Here is a 20,807-nt window from a genome sequence, read left to right on the forward strand (position 1 = left end):
GCTTCAGCCCGCGCGCTCGCAGCTTCTCGCTCTCGCTCGCCCGCCCGCTCCCTGGCTAGCTCGCGCTTTCGCTCGCGCTTTCCTCACGGATCGAAGGGGCTGTAGGCACAGCCTGCGGCTGGGAAGGAAGACAGAGGCGGCGGCTCAGGAGGAACGAGGCTGCAGTGGTGGTGGTGGTAGTGGGAAGATGTCGGGCGAGGACGAGCAGCAGGAGCAAACTATCGCCGAGGACCTGGTTGTGACCAAGTATAAGATGGGGGGCGACATCGCCAACCGTGAGTGCGGGCCTTGGGGGTCCGGAGATCGAGGCTGAGAGGGGGAGGCAAAGGGGACGGTGCTGGGCTGGCCCCGGCGGGGCTGGAGCGGTGGGGTCATGCGGAGTGAGCAGCTGAGGGCCCCGCGCCGGTCCACCGTGGGTGGCGTGGTGGGAAGACTCCGTGTCGCGCCTGGGACCTGAGCCGCTGGGCCTGGGCTGGAGTCTGGGGAGGTGTGGGGCCCTGACCGGGAAGAGCGCAGAGCAGGGCCCCCAGCCGGCTACGACCTTAGGCCGTTAGTCAAGAGGCAAGGCGCATCTTCTGCCCCTCACCCTTCGGTCCGGATCCCTGCCTCTTATTCTGCCAGCGGCGAGGCCACCTCGAAAAGGAAGCGCCCAGCTGTTGGCGACGGAAGCGCCCCTCTATTTTGTTTTGGCTCCCCGGCATCAAGAGCCCAGCCGGCACGTGTTGCCGGGTTCCCATGCGGATCGCCGGCTCCCTTCCTCTGCTACAGTCCCTGACACCAGCTTCCCTACCACGTGCTTTGCTGGAGTCTTTCGTTTTTCACTTCAACTCCTTCGCTGGTGGGGCCCCCTTCTCCTCTTGGGCCAGCTCAGGGATCGTTGGAGGACACCCCTGGAGCTCCTAACACAACTCTTGGAGATAATATCTGGCTTTTCTTGAAGTTATTGCTACCAACAATCTGTGCAGATAGCCTTAGCCGTCAGATTTGATCTCAGGGACTTGATAACGCTAGGAGTGTTTTGAGGTTCTCACCCCAACTAGGCAGTCTTGTGAATGGTACTGAAAAGAGGGTGGGGGGCTGATTTTAGGATCTCAGAAGTCATCCTTATTACCACTGTGCTGGGACTTTCTCAGCAGCTGCCTGCCAAGTTTGGCAGATGTCACACTTTCCTTTTTCTCTCTTTGCAATTTACCTTTTCACTTTAAAACCCAATTAGGGGAACAGAAAATGCTTGTGTTTGGGCTTTTAAATGGTTTTGACAGTAAAGATAGGTATTTAGGATCCCTTTGGTCCTATGGCTGAAAACCTGAGTTTTTCATGCTTCCAAAGACTTGGATCACAAAAATCAAATCTGAAGTTCAGGATAGGCCATGGTGAGGGCATCCAGTGAACAGAACAATGCTTTATAACATAATGAACATTTAATATAGTGCCTTATTTGGAGTGCTTTTTAGTATTAGTGGTTTGAATCAAAAAAATTTTTTCCCTTGCAACTTATAACTTCTGAGGCACTTGTGATCCCAGATACTAGTTTGAAACTCGGGTCTTACACCTCTTTGAGATGTGCTACAAGCTGTAAGACATGAGCCTTTGAAGCTCAGGAACTTTAGATTAAGTCCCTTTGGTTTATACACCAGTTGATGAGGAAATACTTTTACACAGATTGAGATTACTAACATCTAATTGGGGTGTCTGAGAAGGGAAGAAGGTAGCATTTAACAATGCATCAGCTTCGAGTCAGCAATTCTGTGTCTATCTTCCTGTTGTTCCTGACGCCTATAAATTTCTTCCAGTCTGCTTTGCATGTATGTTGGTCACCTTGCTGAGGTGAGAACCCCCTTGAAGTTCGTAACTGTCCTACCACACCACTGGTATCTTTGGAAAGTCTCCCTTCACTAGGGAGACAGATGGTGTTTACCCAGTTGTCACATTCTATAGGGAGAGAAGGGTGTGTGGCTTTTTTATTTTAGGAATAGGAAGGTAGAAATTTAGTGATTATAAGTAGGTATATTCCAAGAGACAAACTTGTTCCCTCTTTCAGCCTTGGGCAATGGCACTAAGGAATATTACAAACGCTAACTTCTAGGTATTGTTTGGATGGTGACTTAGACAACACATACAGGGCTGACATGGTGGGATTCTGTCCCCAGGGGTACTTCGGTCTTTGGTGGAAGCATCCTGCTCAGGTGTGTCCGTACTGAGCCTGTGTGAGAAAGGTGATGCCATGATTATGGAAGAGACAGGGAAAATTTTCAAGAAAGAAAAAGAAATGAAGAAAGGTAAAAAATCAATCCCCCCACTAATTTCCCAAGTTTGACCCTTACTCAGTCCTGTTTGTTTTATTGTAATGATGTAACCCCCACCCAAGCTCTGGTTGAGATATTTGGAAATTTGAAATGGCAGGTGGGATACAAGCAGTTTCCTACCCAATCCAAACTGATTAAACAGGCAAGACCCTGAAGAAAAAACTTCCATTTTTCCGAGGGGCAGCAGGGCTCCGAAAGAGACATTGAGAGAGAGAGACAGCAGGGTAGTAAGGCTGATGATTGTCTCTTTACAGGTATTGCCTTTCCCACCAGCATTTCAGTAAATAACTGTGTATGTCACTTCTCCCCTTTGAAGAGCGACCAGGACTATATTCTCAAGGAAGGTGACTTGGTAAAAATGTAAGCTTAAGCCATTTTAGAGCACTTGTGTTTTTCCTAAGCATTTGCATAGTGCTAGTTGCTAATGCTGTGCTCTCCTCTTGCCTTTCAGTGACCTTGGGGTCCATGTGGATGGCTTCATCGCTAATGTGGCTCACACTTTTGTGGTTGATGTAGCTCAGGTAGGTGGTCTGCTTTGAATTTTGTTCCACTTGTGGGGAGGGTATGCTGCTGCTTCTTATTCCCACCCCTTACCACCATATACAGTTTGAGAGAGTCCCTAGAGAAATAAAAGGAGAAAAGTGTTGGCTGGCCTTGCATAGTGACCAGCTCAGTTAGAATGATTTTCCAGGGAGTACTGATTACATTTCCTTATCTACAGGGGACCCAAGTAACAGGGCGGAAAGCAGATGTCATTAAGGCAGCTCACCTTTGTGCTGAAGCTGCCCTGCGCCTGGTCAAACCTGGAAACCAGGTAAGCTGTTTAGTCCAGTTCTAAACCCTGATAGAATGTAAGAAGCATTAGCCATTTATAGCTATTCTGTATTGAACTGTCCCCTTCTCCTACAGCCCCCTTATAAAATAGCTTTTTTTCTTTTAAGTTTATTTATTTTGAGAGAGAGTGAGCACCAGTCGGGTAGGGGCAGAGAAAGAGGGAGAGAGAACTCCAAGCAAACTCTGCACTGTGAGCAAGGAGGCCACCATGGGGCTCAAACTCATGAACCATGAGATCATGACCTGAGCTGAAACAAAGAGTGAGATGTCACTGAGCCACCCCGGGCACCCCCATCCCTTTCTTTTTAAAGCCCCAAAGTGGGCTCAAAAAAAAGCCCATGCGGTCAAGAGTTGCATGCTCTACTAAGTGAAGCAGCCAGGTGCCCCTAAAACATACAGCTCTTTAAAATTCGTTGTATTGGGGCACCTGGGTGGCTCAGTTCGTTAAGTGTCTGACTTTAGCTCAGTCAGATTTTCACAGTTCATCAGTTCATCAGTTCAAGCCCTGCTTTGGGCTCTACGCTGACAGTGCAGGACCTGCTTCAGATCCTCTGTCTCTCTCTCCCCTCCCCCGCCCTCAGAAATAAACTTGTTTATATAAATGTTTATTTATTTAGTGAGAGAGTGCATGTTCGGATGGAGGAAGGGGAGACAAAGAGGGGGACAAAGGATCTGCACAAGTGCCAAAGCAGACTCTGCACAGACAGCAGTGAGCCCCCTGTGGGGCTTGAACTCATAAGCTATGAGATCACAACTAACTCTGAGAGACTATCATAGATAAGTTCACATGCAGGTGTTTGGGGATATATGGTCCTTTCCTCATGGAGCCTATAGAGGTCCTCTCTTATTCGTGTTTTGGATGTACATCTTTTCCTAAAATAATTTGAGGGATATCACTTAGAGTAAAACACAAATGTAAAAAAAAACCAACTTTTTTTTAAGAACTGTGTTTTTTCTAATTCTTTGTGTAATTAATTCCTACACCAAACGTAGGGCTCAAACTCACAACCCCAAGATCAAAAGTCACTTGCCCTTCCAATTGAGCCAGGCAAGTGCCCCCAAAAACCCAATTTTAAAAGCTTATAACAGAAATCACAGTAGTACCAGTAAACTGGTGGCAGAGAGAGGCCAAAAGTTACTTTTGTGCTTTTGCAAAACAATATTAGAAAGCCCAGGGATCATAAACTATCGTGAATTACTATAATTTAACATCTTAGGCTATGCATGGAGACATTTTTTCTCACACTTCAGTCTCCAGGACCCTGTTCAATACTTAAAGCTTGCCCTTTTTTTTTTTTTTTTTTTTTTGCTTTTGCTTTTTTTCATTTCTGTTCTCTCTTATTCTTCTTTTAATAAGTTTGTAGTTCACCATTGTTACTCGTTTGCATCATTTTTACTTAAACCTCTGTCTTGGTTTGCTTATAACGATACCTACTTCATACAGTTGTTATGAAGCATTTTGAACAGTACCTGGCACATAGTAAGCACTTGTGTTGGCTCTTATTACTTTGCGTGTTGATTATTTATATACTTAGAATTGTGTTATCTTCACTGGAAGGTGGTGGTGTATACTGGCTATTATATAGTTATGACATACATCAGGAATTTCTGGATTCTTGCCCTATCGCCAATGCTTGCTGTTTAAAAATAACTTTTTGAGTTCAAATTTCCTAATCCGCAAAATAGGAAAAATGAAATTGTCACTTATTATCATAGGGTTGTTGTAACAATTGAAATGATCCATGTACAGCACCTAGCATATGGCTTAATAATATTAGTTATGATTACTTATTTTTCATTTTGTTTAAGAACTGTAGCTTAGGGGCACCTGGGTGGCTCAGTCGGTTGAGGGTCTGACTTTGGCTCAGGTCATGATCTCATGGTTCGTGGGTTCGAGCCCCGCGTTGGGCTGTGTGCTGGCAGCTTGGGGCCTGGAGCCTGTTTCGGATTCTGCGTCTCTCTCTGTCTCTGCTCCTCCCCTGCTCACACTCTGTCTCTCTCTCAAAAATAAAGATTAAAAAAAAAAAAATTAAAAAAAGAACTGTAGCTTAGGTGGGGGTCAGATCATGTTTGAAAGGTAAGAAGGGGAAAATCAGAGTTTGCTGTTCCCTCTCAACAAATATTGTGGAATAAACACTGGATTCATCACTAGAAAACCTGGGTTTATCTCAGTTTCTTCAAGTTAACTGGCTTAAGCCTGGGAAAATCTTAACCTTTCTGTGCCTCAGTTTCTTCATGTTTTAAATCGGGATATGGGGTATAGATCTGCTGTATTCACCTTTCAGAATTGTCTAATTAGACCATCTTTGTGAAAGCACTTTGTAAAATGATATGCAAACATAAGGTGTTTTTAAGCTGTAGGGATAATAACTTGAAATGAAAAACCAATGAGAGTCGTTGCTCTTGATGGAGGGTATTGGGACTATCAGTTTTTTATATTTTTCATTCTCATGGTGGAGAGCTTATTGGCCCCTTTATATATCTCACCTGTTATTTGATCTTGTACTTCTAGAACACACAAGTGACAGAAGCCTGGAACAAAGTTGCCCACTCATTTAATTGCACACCAATAGAAGGTGAGACCTCAGATAACAGGGTTGAGGGTCTGAGTGGTTTAGTAGAATTAAGGATTTTGCTCCTTCGAAGATCCATTCTGACTCTAGCACAGTGTAAGCCAAAACCTTTTCTCCCCTGAGTTTTCATAGGCACTTTTCCCTCACTGCCTGCCTCATCAACCTACATAGGTGGGTGGATTTGGGAACCTTTTGTGTTCTAGATGGCTTTGTCCTGTCCTCAGGTATGCTGTCACATCAGTTGAAGCAGCATGTCATCGATGGAGAGAAAACCATTATCCAGAATCCCACAGACCAGCAGAAGTAGGTGCCAGTTCCACCCTTCGCTTTCCACCCTCTGAGTCTAGTCACGAACATTTTCTTCATGCTCCCAGCTTACTCTTATCTGTCTTCTTTTACTTCAGACTCCAGGAACTACTTATTGTTTTTATGGTTCCCTTTCTATTCCTTTTAGGAAGGACCATGAAAAGGCTGAATTTGAGGTACACGAGGTATATGCTGTGGATGTTCTTGTCAGCTCAGGAGAGGGCAAGGTGAGGAGAGTTTACCAGAGCTAGCACAGAAGAGTGACTGAGGGTGTGTTCTAAGAGCACCAGCCCAAATGTGACCTAACTTTTTACTCTTTTAGGCCAAGGATGCAGGACAGAGAACCACCATTTACAAACGAGACCCTTCTAAACAGTATGGGCTGAAAATGAAAACTTCACGTGCCTTCTTCAGTGAGGTCGAAAGGCGTTTTGATGCCATGCCATTTACTTTAAGGTACTAGTACTGCACTTAGCAAGAACAGTACTTGGAACCAGTCTGACTCCCTAGACCACACACATTTAAAAACTTGAGGAAAATGTTACTTGATAGGGAGTTAAGGATGCCTGAATTTGTCTTCCACCACCCAGAGCATTTGAAGATGAGAAGAAGGCCCGCATGGGTGTGGTGGAATGTGCCAAACACGAACTGCTGCAGCCATTTAATGTTCTCTATGAGAAGGAGGGTGAGTCCTAAGAAGAGAGTTTCACTTTGGAGCCCCTGATTACAGTCCCCCGCTCTAGCTTACAGAAAAGGAGTATGACAAGGGGACATTTTATCAAAACACTTCCTTTCTTCCATAGGTGAATTTGTTGCCCAGTTTAAATTTACAGTCCTGCTCATGCCCAATGGCCCCATGCGGATAACTAGTGGTCCCTTTGAGCCTGACCTTTACAAGTCTGAGATGGAGGTCCAGGATGCAGAGCTAAAGGTCAGTGTGTGACAGAAAGGGGTGAACACATTGCACGTGTCCTGGGAGTGAGGAGGAGGTGTCAGCAAAGTCCTGCAAAGGGCCGGGATACTGAGAGAGACATTTTGTGTTTCCTCAGCATTCCTCAAAATTTGTTTTCCTTCCCCCTCCTATTTTCCAGGCCCTCCTCCAGAGTTCTGCAAGTCGGAAAACCCAGAAAAAGAAAAAAAAGAAGGTATGATTATCCGTCTCTGGCAGGGTGAACTTGATCCCTCTTGAGTCCACCTTCCTGGGTGTTGTGGTGGGCATATATGTATCTGTATATCCTTACTTTCCCTTTCCTCAGCCTTGACCTAGAGCATTAGGATATTTTTGTCCTTGGTACCCTGGATACTACCCCAGGTAGTTGGAAACTGATAAGTCTTCCTCTCTTTTCCACGAATATAGGCCTCCAAGACTGCAGAAAATGCCACCAGTGGGGAAACATTAGAAGAGAATGAAGCTGGGGACTGAGGTGGGTCCCATCTCCCCAGCTTGCCGCTCCTGCCTCATCCCTTTCCCACCACACCCCAGGCTCTGTGAAGTGCAGTTCGTCTTCTCCACCCAGGACCGCCAGCAGAGCAGGATCTCCCTGCCCCCATCCCTGTCCCTACCCCACTCCCTGTCCAACAACAACCAGCTCCAACTGACTCTGGTCTTGGGAGGCCAGGCTTCCCAGCCACCGAAGACTACTTTAAATAGAAAAGAGAAATTGAATAATAAAATCAGGAGTCAAAATTCATCGTCTTCAAGCCCCTCTTTCTAGCCTTTTTCTACTACTCTCTGCTTTGGTCAAGGTTTATGACCCTACAACAGAACAGGGAGAAGGCTAAAGTAGCCGCCACCACTAAAAACTCAGCTGAAATTTTTTTATACCACTCTGGTGTCAGCATTTTCCCATCTGTTGGGGCTTGTTCCTCTCTTTTCCCATTCTCCCCAGGTATTTTATCAGGCCTCAAAATAAAGAGGAGCTATATTCAGATTGTTTTTATTCACGTGTGGCAGATTCCTTTCTGATCCAGACTGGTCAGGCCCCTCTCATTTTTAGGAGCTGGAGCCTGCATTTACCAAGAGATTCTCATCTGTCAAATGGATCCTCATTTGTAAATCTCTTTAGTCGTTTTCGTTCTGCAGGACTTTTTTTGTCTTCACAAAGCTGTAAAGAAGTAATCCATCTCCACCTTGTCCATTTCTTTGGAGTCGATGGGGGGGCGTTCCCCTGTTTCATCTTAGACACCTGAGCTGGAAGCTCAACTGTGGTTTTGTTCCCTGTTTGAAATATTTTGACTTCCCTCCCTGAAAGAAAGACCAGGAACCAGAGGAGCAGACTGACTGAAGAGACAACTCCTGGCTTTCTGAAGCTGTGGACTTGGATTGGATGAATTGCTAGGGGTTTGGAGAGGAAGGTGATGAAATTCGGTACCTCTGGCATGCTGTCCCAGGGAACTAGGGCTCCCGCTAACTTATGAGGTTTTTAAACATGTTGAAAATGACATGGCGTTAAAATAAATTTGGATTTGCTCATAATCATGTGCTTTTGTGTGCTGTGCTTATTTGATAAAGATGGGGGAGATGTCAACTGAAGTGATGGTCATTTGGAACTAGTTTTCGATATTGCCATATTCTGCCGTTCTAAAGAAATACTGTGGGTTGGGACAGTACATTTTTTATGAAAGTTTTTAAAGTTTTTTTGAGTAAAAACTTACCCCTTGTTGCTGACAATTTGTTCAGGACAATGTGTACTGCAAAAAATAAAACCATATTGAAGTGTTTGTCTTGATTTAGGAAACCAGGAAGAATGCCTTTAGTATTAGGCCCAGAAGCCTTAGGATAACAGCTGATTAATACATTTCATATGTTATATGCATTGTATACTCTTATTACAATAAGTTAGAGAAAGACGATGTTAAGAAAATGCTGAGGAAGAGAAATTTACAGCATTGTGTGTATATTTAAAAACACGTGTAAGTACCGATGCAGTTCAAACGTGCGTTTTTCGAGTCTACTGTTAGGGGCAATCAACAGGTGAAATCCTGATCCTAGTGGACTTGGTAAAATGTTGCTGGAGTTAACTTCAAAAGCTTGTTATATTCTGATAATACTAGAACTACTTAAACACTTGGAAAGAGGGCCCTAGAAGTTTTAATTTTTAAAGTTTATTTTGAGAGAGCGAGTAGGAGGGCTGAGAGAAAGTCCCAAGCAGGCTCCACACTGTCGGAGCAGAGCCCCTCAGCAGTACTGATCTCATGAATCTTGAGATCATTACCTGAGCCTAGATCAAGAGTAATATGCTTAACTGACTGAGCCATCCAGGCACCCTGAGGGCCGTAAGTACGTTTTTTCCAGAGTTAAAAAAAGTGAAATGTTGCTGTATAAAAAAAACCATGAAAAAAGGATTGTCACGAAAAGCCTTACAGTCTCTTAATAAAGTAAGGTGAAGTCTATGGTAAACTGTTCTTTTTCATCCTTCCTAGCTCAAGTTTCCCGGAGCCAGATCTACAAGTATCTTTTCTGGGTGCTTCTGACCTGACCATACCATGAGACTGGGAAGATCAATCTTAACACCAAATATTCTGTCTAGAGAAGACACTTGATCTTGCTTCCTGTATGTACATTGGTTTGATCTTAACTCCTAAGTAGAGGCAGAATCACTGAAGTATTTTTCTTTTTTTAATGTTTATTTATTTATTTATTTTTGAGAGAGAGACAGAGCATGAGCGGGGGCGGGGCAGAGAGAGGGAGACACGGAATCCAAAGCAGGCTCCAGGCTCTGAGCTGTCAGCACAGACCCGGTCGCGGACTCGAACTCACAGACTGAGAGATCATGACTTGAGCCGAAGTCGGACATTTATCCGACTGAGCCACTCAGGCGCCCTGAAGTATTTTCTGAACAAGATGTACTGAGCCAGAAATCTCGTGGCATTCAGCCTCATGTATCGCGGGGGAAAGACTATAGCTGAGAAAGAAAAAGCGTTCATCTAAGTAACAAAGCTCTCTTCGTAGTATGACGGCTTTCTCAACTCCCCACTTACACGTTCTGGAATCTTAAGACCTTCGTAAGTTACGAGATAGAATCTCCCTGCAGCAATTTAAAAATAAACCGGTAAAACAAATTAGGAATTTTTGTATAGACCGCAGGTAACCATAGTAAAATGGAGGGTGCAGCCAGGAAACTCTAACTCCCATGAAGCAGCGAGAGGGAAAGCGGAAGTCGCTATCGTTTGCTTGTCTTCACCTCTCGGACCCACATTGGAAATACGTGCTCACGCTGAAACAACACAATATCTTCATAATAAAACTGAGAGAAGGGGGATTTTGTAACTCAAATTCAAAATGTCTTCCCAGAGAACTCCTAATTCAATCAATCTGCCACCTGAGACGAGCTGAATGCCATTATTACTCTTCTTAGGCAGCCCCGCCCCTGGAGGGAAAAGTGAGATAACGGAAATGACGACACAGCTCCCTGTTAAATAGCTGTAGGCGGGCCTCTGGCGCTCTCTCCGCCTTAGCGCCATCTTCTTGGGTGAGTGTTGGGGCTGTTTGTGTTTGTATTCCGTGCTCAATCCATTAGCATCCGATCTCTGCACTTGCCATCATTACACGAAACTAACTGTAGCTTTTTTCTCTTTACCTGTAGAAACCTCTCCGCCATGAGAGCTAAGGTAAGCAGTCCTTGGCAGTAAGCTGAGGCAGTAGAGATTAGTGATGGGGGGGAGGGCGGGGGACAACTAGGCAAGGGAAGTCCGCCATGGTTCCCGAGCCGCTGGGTTCTCAAGGGTGCCCAAGAGCTAGCGGAAGAGGAAAGGCTAATTTGGGGAGAAGCAAAAGAGGTGGGTAAGTACTGTGGGCACAAAGGGCGGGAGTAGAAAAGCGCACGCGGGATTCATATCTATTTCGGCGGGTGAAGGTGGGAGTCCAAATTATTGCTGGATTTACTGTGACTATACCTACATAGTTGGTCAAGAACTTGCCAGGTTCTAAATAATGCCCTTCACATCTCTGCCCAGATCTCTTATTAAAACTAATCTCTTGTTTTATTCTCTGCCTCTGGCGGTGATGGGTTGCAGTGGAGGAAGAAGCGAATGCGCAGGTATGTTGAGACTTGACCGGCCAACACAGGAAGAGGGAAATGTAGCGTGTCTTGGACAAAACTTGGAACGTTTGGTTTAGAAATCTGAAAGAACTTGAGGTGAAAATGTTATAAGCATTGACTTGCATAGTCGGGGATTGAACGCAGGATAGTAGAACTGAAGTACTTGTCCGGTTTGACACCCCATGTATTAGATGCACATTTAAGATGGGAGGGAAAGACTGAACTCGGGTTTGTGGGCAGGAGATGTATTCCCGTGTCTGCTTTTCAGGCTGAAGCGTAAAAGAAGAAAGATGAGGCAGAGGTCCAAGTAAACCGCTAGCTTGTGCACCCATGGAGCCACAGGAGCAGAAATAAGGAAAGCCAGAGGCCAGGGACGCTGGTACCAATTGTTGGACTGCATGCCTACTTTCTAGAGCTTGATTCAGTGGATCTAGAACATCCATCGCCATCTGATCTCAACGACCACCTTTGAGAGACTCGCCTTGTTCATATCAGAAGTCCCTTTTGGTCCGTTGCTCTGGACCTGTGACTTTCGGGACTAATTCTGTTTTCATGTGTGGCTGAATGTAACAACGTATACAATAAATCTTCTCTTCTGCTGTCTTAGCTGAAGAAAAAAATGGTTTTGTCTGTTACGTGGTTTTTATTGGCTGGGGATTCTCTGTCAGTGCAGTAGGGCCTCTTGAACACCCACGCTGTCGAGCGTCGAGCGCGCTACATAGGCTACAGCCCGGGGTGTGACTCCTGTTCCTGGCCGACATTTGGTCCCCAAGCCCTTGGAGTCGGTAGATACTGGGTGGCCCTTACTTCCCAGAAAGGGTGTAGTATAAGCGAGGGGATAGGTTTGAAGGTGGTTCGCGGCCAAGTTAGGGGCAAACGGCACTGCTGCCCTTACTCTTACCTAAGTCTAAGTTACTAAGTTCCGCTTTTGAGGCGCTACTGTGCTGTTGCGTCCGGTTGCTATGGTGACACCCAAAGCCTGCTGGGAACTTCCTGCGGCTAGTCACACTAGTACTTCGCACACCATAGAGTAGTTCCGGGTCTGGTGGCTAGAGCGTCATTTCTTCCGCAGGAAGCGGAAGGGCAATAGGGTAGGCGGCTCTTTGTCGAAGCTAGAGGACCGGCAGGCGGCAGCAGCAACTACGGCGGCGGCGGCAGGTGAGGGAGGCGGGAGACTTAGGTGGAGGCCGCGCCCGGAGGGGAGGAGTCGGGGCCGGCCCAGCAGCTGGGCTCGGCTGGGCTACACAAGGCCCCCCAGGACCGAGCTGGTTCTTCCTCATGCCCCAGGGCCGAGCCCTTTTTCTGACTGACCCTGCTTCGCGAGCAAACGCCAGCTCCGTGACGTCACAGCCCTGCCCATCCCCGCAGCTTGATGTCACCTGGAGTCCCCCCTTTCCGCTTCACTTGTGCTCCCTTGGTGTCCTTTTCGCCTGGTCCACGGCTGAGCGCGGGTCGCACTGCACAGAACCTAGCAAGCTGGAAGACTTGCTGCATAAAACTCTTAGGACTTCTTTTCCAAACTCTGGGGTGTTGAGAAGCGTCATAATCACCGCCCCCAAGTCTAATCAGCCATCCCATTGCCTTGTCAGTCGCTGCTCTTGCACGACTCCGCATTCGGAGTTAACTAACCTCAACCCTAGGCCGGGCTCTGATCCCCACATCTTCCTTCATCTTGAGGCAGAGTACCCCTCCCCCTTTGTTCACTCAGGGCTGGTTTTCCAACCCATCCTGCTAGGCTCCCAGATTAGTTCTATATTCTGACTTTTCTTGCCGACAATTCCCTTTGATAGGTGAAATTCAGTTTGAACTCAGAGGGAATCTTGGAAGTGCCCAGAGCTCTTGCCATTTAGTCAGACTTCTTTATTGTAACAAACATAGGCCTCTGTTCCTACCCTTCTCCCACCAAGACTCTGTTTGTTTTTTCCTGTTCAGAACCCAGCAGTGATGTGGAGGTGGAGACCCACAGGAGCCCCGGACTTCACCTGAGCTACCTCAGGTATCTAACAATCCTGGAAGAATTGGGTGGGGAGGAGTATCATAGCTGATTATCTGCCTCTGGTGGGAGTTGCAGCATGGTTCAAGCTTAGATAGATGGTATTTGTTTTTCACTGGGTCATTTCCCTTTAAGTAAAAGTTTGTATCTTCTTTTTTACTACTCTTCTTTCTTGATTGTTTCTATTTGGGGACTACATGCCTTTGGAGGAAAAGGATCCTTCTCCTTTTACAGATTCTTCTGTAACTCTGGTCTCTTATCTGGTTGGTTCATTTTAGGGACCTCTGAAGGCAAAGTCAAGCCAGTAGGGAAGGTGCTTGGGGGGAAATGAAGACCAAAGAAACCAGGAAAGATTTCCTTATACTCCAGGGGAAGCAATATGAAGTTTTCCTATATGAACAGCAGGGGGAGCCTGGTCACTGCTTAGGAAAGGCTTATGAGGTCAAACACGTGGTGGCAGGGACTCCCAGTCTTCTTGGGGGTGGGGAGAGGGGAGGGCTAGAACCAGGGCAGTGGACTGACATTCCAGAGCTCTCTTGGGAAAGAGGAGACTTAAAAAGCTTTTATAGAGCCTATAAATAAAGAGGATCTTTATGGGGTGAGGAATGGTGTGGTTTGATGTCAGTGGTATCTTCTAATGGGGAATAGGAGGGGGCTGTAGAATGGGAAAAGAAAGGTCACTTGTTCCTGTGAAATTAACTCCTTCCTCCCACCTTGACCTTACTACAAATGGTTTTGTCGTTTGGGGGTGTATAAGTGGAGATCCCAGCTGTAGAACTACCCCCTTCTCCCCGAAATGGAGTGGAGGGAGCTGACCACACTGGTGTTGACAGCAGAGGTGAGCTGGGAGAGAATACTAAAAAATGATAGGTTTAGGAACTGCCATCAAGCTGGTGACACCAGTCTCTTCATTTAGGATTTCCTGGGGTCTAGAGTGCCCTCACCTGAGATCCCACGGAAGAGGGGGTAAGGGAAGTTTTGTCTGCAGTGTCCCGTTATCCACAGCCCTAGTAAGCTCACCAGCCCATCTTGGCCACTTCCCAATCTCCTCCTAATCTACTGAGACACTGAGACAGCAGTTTTAATTTCACTTTCTCAACTTTAATAAGGTCAGCTCAGAAGGGGAAATAACACCCAACACTGTTTTCTCCTTGCCCCCTCCTTGGCCTGTCATCATTAGTGAGATGAAGTGGCTTCACCCCAGCTCCCTCCTCCATTAGTCAGGCTAGTGTGAATCATTCTGACCCAACCAGGTGCACGAGGGCCTGGGAGGGACTTCTGACAAGCCAGCCAGTCCAGCCAGAATTCTCATCCCTTAGATTTTCCATCTCCAAAGCCATGCCTGTCTGGCCTGCCTCTTGCTGGACTGCCTGCTCTGTAGCTGGGAAGAGTGTGGCCTCTCTGGAAGATACCTGTTTGACACAGTTCTTCTCTTTCCTAGCGGTCACCAAGGGTGGCAAGAAAAGGAAGAAAGCCCTGAGTTGGGGGGGACCAGAATGCCTGACCGGGACAGCTATGCCAACGGCACCGGGAACAGCGGTGGAGGCCCTGGAGGAGGTGGCAGCGAGGAGACCAGTGGGGCAGGGGCAGGCAGTGGCGGGGCCAGCTCAGATGCCATCTGTAGAGACTTCTTGAGGAATGTATGCAAGCGAGGCAAGCGTTGCCGCTATCGTCATCCAGACATGAGTGAGGTATCCAACTTGGGAGTGAGCAAAAATGAATTCATCTTCTGCCATGACTTCCAGAACAAGGAGTGTAGCCGCCCAAACTGCCGATTCATCCATGGCTCCAAGGAGGATGAGGATGGTTATAAGAAGACAGGAGAGCTTCCCCCTCGGCTGAGGCAGAAAGTGGCAGCCGGCCTGGGCCTTTCACCAGCTGACTTGCCGAATGGCAAAGAGGAGGTCCCTATCTGCCGTGACTTTCTCAAGGGTGACTGCCAGAGAGGAGCCAAGTGCAAGTTTCGCCACCTGCAGCGGGATTTTGAGTTTGATGCTCGAGGTGGAGGAGGCAGTGGTGGTGGTGGTGCAACAGGCCCAGTCCCCCCAGGACGACGCCACGACCTCTATGATATCTATGACCTCCCTGACAGGGGCTTTGAGGACCATGAACCAGGCCCCAAGCGCCGGCGAGGTGGATGCTGCCCCCCGGATGGCCCCCATTTTGAATCCTATGAATATAGCTTGGCTCCACCTCGAGGGGTGGAGTGCAGACTGCTGGAGGAGGAGAATGCCATGCTCAGGAAGCGGGTGGAGGAGCTTAAGAAGCAGGTCAGCAACCTGCTGGCCACCAATGAGGTACTGCTGGAACAAAATGCCCAGTTCCGCAATCAGGCCAAGGTCATGACCCTGAGCTCTACTGCACCAGCAACTGAGCAGACTCTGGCCCCCACTGTGGGCACTGTTGCCACTTTTAACCATGGCATTGCCCAGACTCACACTACTCTCAGCAGCCAGGCTCTACAGCCTCGCCCTGTATCCCAGCAAGAACTGGTGGCCCCCACTGGAGCTCCAGCTGCTCCCCCAACTAATGCTGCACCTCCTGCTGCTCCACCACCCCCACCCCCACACTTGAACCCAGAGATCACGCCATTGTCAGCTGCTCTGGCTCAAACAATTGCCCAGGGAATGGCACCCCCACCTGTCTCCATGGCTCCTGTGGCTGTATCTGTGGCTCCTGTGGCCCCAGTGGCTGTATCGATGGCCCAACCCTTGGCAGGAATCACAATGAGCCACACCACCACTCCCATGGTGACTTACCCCATCGCTTCCCAGAGCATGCGTATCACAGCCATGCCACACTGATGGGGCTAATGGACACTCCCCTGGTATAGCCTCCCAGGGCTGGGGTCGAGGGGCCCTTACCCACTCGCCTAGCCCTCCCAGGCCCTGTCTGAAGGGCTCACTCAAGAACTAGGACAAGAGACTACAAGGAGTTTGCTTCTGAGAAAGGGTTGGGCTGGTCTGTTTTCTCTCACCTCCCTTTTATGAGGGTCCTCTTGTCCCATCTTCCTTCAAGCCTCACAGAGGGGGCTTTCATAGGAGTGCAGACTGAAGCCAGCAGAGAGGAAGGACTGACTGAGGGGCCGTATGTACCCTGATGGGAAGATGGGGACATCCCTTGTCTTGTCCTCTCTTCTGCATAGCACAGGTTCCAGCACTGGCTTTGGAAGAAAAAAAACAAAAACAAAAAAACCCTGCCCAGAGGGAAAGCCAGGAGAGATTGGGAAGTGGGTGGCCAGGAGAGAAGGCCTAATAGGAGCCTTCAGACAATTGGGGGCCTAGTTGAGTTGGAGAATACAGGAAACTGTTCCTGGGCCCAAGGGAAGGTGGGGACCATAGTACTCCAGTCCAAAGACTAGGGGAGCATTCATTACCTTGGCTTGGCTTGGAAATCCATAGGGCAGGGCCCACCACTTTCCAAAGAAATAAAAAAAGAATTATTTTTAACAAATGGAGGCAGTGAAAACTTGCTTAGATAAACTGTGTGGAAGATGAGAGCAGTAAATATATCTCATGCCAAAATGGGATAAAGACCCCACCCTCACACAGCTTGGATAAGGTTGGGCAGAGGCCAGGTGAAGGGTAGGGACCCAGAGCAAAATTAAACGGCGCTTTGTGGGGTAAAAGCATTGGAGCCACCTAGTCTAGTTTAAAAATAGTCCCATCTGTTGCTGGTTTCTATCTGCATGATACTATTCCCAGGATACCTTAGTAACCAGGGCTCCTGGGGTCATTTAGGGGGGCAGGTACTAAGGAGGGGTGGATGTGCTGGGAAATGGGAATGGGATATGTATTGACAGATCCCTTATTCAAACAGCAGGGCAGGTGGCAGTTGCTCTCTGAGTGGTTGATGACAGTTAATGCCCCTTTTACCCCATCCCTTCCTCAGTTACCAATGCCTTAAGCCTTCAAGGCTTGGGAGGTGCTGGGAAAAGGAAAGTTCTCCTGGGGACACAAACCTCAGGGTTCATCTCTTCCCTTTGCCTCCATATAGAACCACAGAGGTTTTAAATCCAATTAAGAGTCCATAAGGCCAGGGACCCCAGTAGCCAAACCTCAGTTCCTCCTCAGCTCGTAGTTGATGTAGGGGAAACAACTCAGGTATCTAGTCTGATGAGACAGTGGATTTGGGATACAGAACATGGTTCTGAGTTGTGCTTCCCCCATCATATCTACTGCTACCTCTTGTTTTGTCTGGTTGATCACTCAGGTTACACCTGGGGTTGGAGATGGTGTGCTCGGTCAAGGCTGGTCATAAAAAAAAGAAAAGGCCTAAAGACTAGAAGTGGTCAAATACTGAAATATTGTGTGTGGACTCTAGAAACCACACATTGATAAGCTTAATGTTGATTTTTCTGGCACAGTTCTGGATTATTAAAAGAGATGGTTTATGAGTAGAGACAAATGTGATGATAGATACCAACATGAGTTCATCCCAGCCAAATCCTGACTATTTTCTTTTTGCCAAGTATCTCTAAAGAGGTAGATTTGGGAAACTGTAATCATTGTAACTTCTTGATTAACATATGCCAGCCAAAGACTGCCAGGAATACACCTGTAGTCAAACAAATTGGGTTTAATGCTCACTGCAGTTATGGAGAGTGTGCCATGGGACCCATGCCTAGCAAAGGGACATTAGAAAGGACTTTTAGGACTTGGGACTCTGGTTAAGTGATTTGGGGGAAGGTTCAAGGAAGTGGGGCTTGGTTCCACTGGGTGCTGTCAGGGAAGCAGGGATACTTCTGTGATTGGGTATCTTAACTAGGAAAAGAGCAGACTAGAGTGAAGCTGAAATTGGTAATAAAGCAGCAGTCACCCATTAGTTGGGAGAAGGGGATGTTTGCTATTTCATGACTTGCACACTGACTTTGTTTTGTGTTTAAACAAAATTGTGAAGTGTGATCTTGGTTTTTTTGCCTCACTTCATCACAGTCACTGAGTGCCATTGTGTGATGTTGGTGTTTCATGAGATTGTGTCCAGTAGGAGAACATCATTTCCTAGCTGTGAGCCCAGGTCAGCCCTTAACAACCCGAAGCCCAGCACTGCCAGGCCTATCCCCAGATGGCAGGGCTGCTTTGCTCTTCCTCATCTGCTAAGTCATTGCAGATAAGAGAATAATTATGGGTCAGTTAATGGTAGAGTTTGGCGGAGTCAAAACTCAACATCTTTGTGTAGTAAATGTTGATTAGCGCATTTTGTTAGAGAAACTTCTGGTCTCTAGTGATACACTCAAGGGCTATGTTTTAAAAAATTCATATAAAAATATGAAAAGCCCTGTTACCAACATTAACACACGGAAATACCAAGTAAACCTGAAAGTGCTGTAACTTGGATTGACTGAATTAATCGAAGAGGTCAGTTTGGATCAATTTGGATTGACCCTCTCCCTAAAAAATTGCTTGAGCCTGTCTGAGAAAGAACTGCAGAGAACTACGTTAGCAATAATTCACATGAAAACAACACAGGACTTCAATTGGTTACAAAAAAATTAAACTCTTAGTCCTATAGTATGTCAATCCATAAATACTAAGAGCCTGCTATGTTCTAAGCACCTTCTGAGGAGCTCCAAAAGGGTAAGAGAACCATAGTAATACATTGTAAATATAACAGTTCTACCACGTCTTTTTGAGTGAAACCACTCTTAAAGGATTCTGTGTTCTAAGTGTAATTTTCAAAGAGGCCCATTGATAAATCAGTGGGGATAGCAGAAAAAAAAACCTGACGAGACTGAGGGGAAACCTAATAGATGTCTTCAAATATTTGAAGGGCTCTCCAATGGAGAAAAGGTCCTGTCTTGCTGCATAGGAAATAAATAGGGAGTTCTAGAATAATAGCTAACATTTACTGAGTACTTAATAATATAAGCCAAGGCACTGTGCTAGGCACTTTACATGCAATTTCTCTTTGACACAATGGGTTCTGTTATACAACCCAGTTTGCAGAGGAGAAAGGCTTAATGAGAGTAAGCTGCCCAGGGTTCTGCAACTACTAAGGAATGGAGCCAGGCATTCAGGCAGACTCCAGACTTGGCATAAAAAAGTTCTAATGATAGACCTACTTTGCAGTAACTTTTGAGGAATAATAGAGGATATTACCTCAAATCCTGTTGCCCCTTCCATCTTGGAGAGGGGGCAAGGACTAGGTTACCACATCTAATCCTCTCCCTCCCTGAGGATGTTAATGAAGTTTACATATTAAATGCAGATTGCAAATCCAGGAAGTTTGGGTATTCTCACTGAGACACTTCCTCGAACAAATGGCCATGCTTTCTCCTGTTACAGATTTACTGCTTATCACCACCAGGTGGCACCTGGACTGCAGAATTGTCTACTGGCAGGGACCCACCCTGTTTACTTGTTCTGGTGCCTGCATTGCAGCTGCAGATCCTATGCCTCCTGGGCCTCAGCTGGGAAGAGACCTTCCTGCGGATTAGCTTTCATCTTCCACAGACTGTCTTTGGTAGAAGGGTCTGATGATCTAGATGGGGTGAGAAAGCAGAGAAGCTTGGAAAGAAACTCCATAGGTCACCCTCTCACCCCCCAGCCTAAGTGACCTGCTCCTCCTACTCTAGTGCTTGGCAAAATTCAGTTTACAGAGAGATTTCCCTCCAAGGAGGCGCATCCATTTTCCTGCTGTATTCTGCGTAGTGAGCAGGTCACTCTTACCTCTTCCAGATTCCATGAGCTCCTTCCTACCTGCTTACCTCTGAGAACACAGAAGATGTAAAAGGCAGAAAGTTGTTCCTTACACAGTTCTGCACACTGAATGAAGCACTCTAGATACTGTTTAGCCTCAGGGAAGTAGAGAAAGGGAAGTCAGAAAATTTAAGGGGGTAAGGTTGAGCAGGAATAGGTTTTAAACAGAGTTGATGAAACAGTCTGATAGAATCTATGCCCTGCAGAGCCAGATAATATTTATCTGCTGCAGATCTAGTCTCTCCCCACCAATCAACCCTACTTTTCCTGTTGCTTCAAACAATAACACAACAAGCTCCACACATACTGCATTAAAAGATAATCATTTTATGACCAATTCTTCCCTCCTGAGCTTCCAATTAGTCTAGTTTCTAGGTCCAGTTAACTAGTAACAGTAGTCATCATCAATGTACCCTGCGCTTTTCCCTTCCTACACGTACACTATACAACATGGAATTGCATTAGTTCTACATGTGACTGTATTCCGAACTTTCCTTCCAACTCAGGCAAATAAGAAACAGAATTGTCTCATTACTCTTCATTTCAGTTCCTCAGGATCAGGGAAATCATGGGAAATGTAATCAATTCCACTGCAGCCGAGGCATCTCCCCTCCCCACTCCCGCCCCCACCGTTTGGGAGCCAGTTTAATTTGCCCTCTATGATAAAGATAACTAACTAAATCTTGGAGATTACTAATAAGAAATAAAGCCTCACTTCCTATTCACACCGTTTTCTCTCTGTCTCTCTCTCTCTTCCCTGAAGGCTGGAGAATCCTAACTCTAATTCTCGTATTCTCCAGTTTTTCTGTAGCGTCTGTCGTTACACTGCACAAAGTAGAGGGCTGAAGACCGCATAGACAGAACCTTTCATTCCACATGGGGTGTTTTGTAAGGACAGACACGGAAACCCCGAAGAATAAGAAACGTGCTTAGAATATAAAAACTAGGGAAAGCTGACAAACGAACATGTAGGAATTCCAGACAAATCCTGCCAACCCGTCCGAATGGAGTGGAAGTAAATCCTCATCCTCCACAACCCTCAACCCCAAGTCCCT

General features: G+C 46.6%; 2 protein-coding genes and 1 long non-coding RNA gene across 4 annotated transcripts in view; 2 read left to right on the forward strand and 1 right to left on the reverse strand.

The window, feature by feature from the left end:
* Positions 1-8,495, forward strand: PA2G4 (proliferation-associated 2G4). Its single transcript, XM_047865809.1, has 13 exons — positions 1-275; positions 2,151-2,279; positions 2,561-2,666; positions 2,758-2,827; positions 3,028-3,120; positions 5,653-5,716; positions 5,938-6,016; positions 6,168-6,246; positions 6,342-6,475; positions 6,610-6,704; positions 6,823-6,950; positions 7,111-7,164; positions 7,377-8,495. Exons 1-13 carry the CDS (start codon positions 188-190, stop codon positions 7,440-7,442), a joined length of 1,185 nt encoding a protein of 394 aa, XP_047721765.1. The 5' UTR covers positions 1-187; the 3' UTR covers positions 7,443-8,495.
* The window catches only part of LOC125169922 (uncharacterized), a 23,531-nt gene continuing 4,935 nt past the window's right edge, over positions 2,212-20,807 (reverse strand). The window contains exon 3 of the long non-coding RNA XR_007153839.1: positions 2,212-2,330. This is a non-coding gene — a long non-coding RNA (uncharacterized LOC125169922). The remainder of the gene's footprint in view (positions 2,331-20,807) is intronic.
* On the forward strand, positions 10,478-20,477 carry ZC3H10 (zinc finger CCCH-type containing 10). 2 transcript variants are annotated; one of them, XM_047865807.1, is made up of 6 exons: positions 10,478-10,491; positions 10,606-10,630; positions 11,036-11,058; positions 11,330-12,219; positions 12,994-13,057; positions 14,496-20,477. In XM_047865807.1, exon 6 carries the CDS (start codon positions 14,551-14,553, stop codon positions 15,856-15,858), a length of 1,308 nt encoding a protein of 435 aa, XP_047721763.1. In that variant the 5' UTR covers positions 10,478-10,491; positions 10,606-10,630; positions 11,036-11,058; positions 11,330-12,219; positions 12,994-13,057; positions 14,496-14,550; the 3' UTR covers positions 15,859-20,477. The 2 variants fall into 2 exon arrangements, with proteins under 2 accessions (XP_047721763.1, XP_047721764.1); XM_047865808.1 differs by lacking the exons at positions 10,478-10,491; positions 10,606-10,630; positions 11,036-11,058; positions 11,330-12,219 and adding an exon at positions 12,239-12,645.

Source organism: Prionailurus viverrinus, chromosome B4 (genome assembly GCF_022837055.1).
Source record: "Prionailurus viverrinus isolate Anna chromosome B4, UM_Priviv_1.0, whole genome shotgun sequence".
NCBI classification, from domain to species: Eukaryota; Metazoa; Chordata; class Mammalia; order Carnivora; family Felidae; genus Prionailurus; species Prionailurus viverrinus.

Bases quoted from the DNA above. Each gene is read 5' to 3' on its own strand.
- PA2G4 (XM_047865809.1), top strand. From the start codon at position 188: ATGTCGGGCGAGGACGAGCAGCAGGAGCAAACTATCGCCGAGGACCTG. The intron at 276-2,150 runs GTGAGTGCGGGC...TTCTGTCCCCAG, and splicing joins GGGGGGCGACATCGCCAACC to GGGTACTTCGGTCTTTGGTG. The intron at 6,476-6,609 runs GTACTAGTACTG...TCCACCACCCAG, and splicing joins GCCATGCCATTTACTTTAAG to AGCATTTGAAGATGAGAAGA.
- ZC3H10 (XM_047865807.1), top strand. From the start codon at position 14,551: ATGCCTGACCGGGACAGCTATGCCAACGGCACCGGGAACAGCGGTGGA.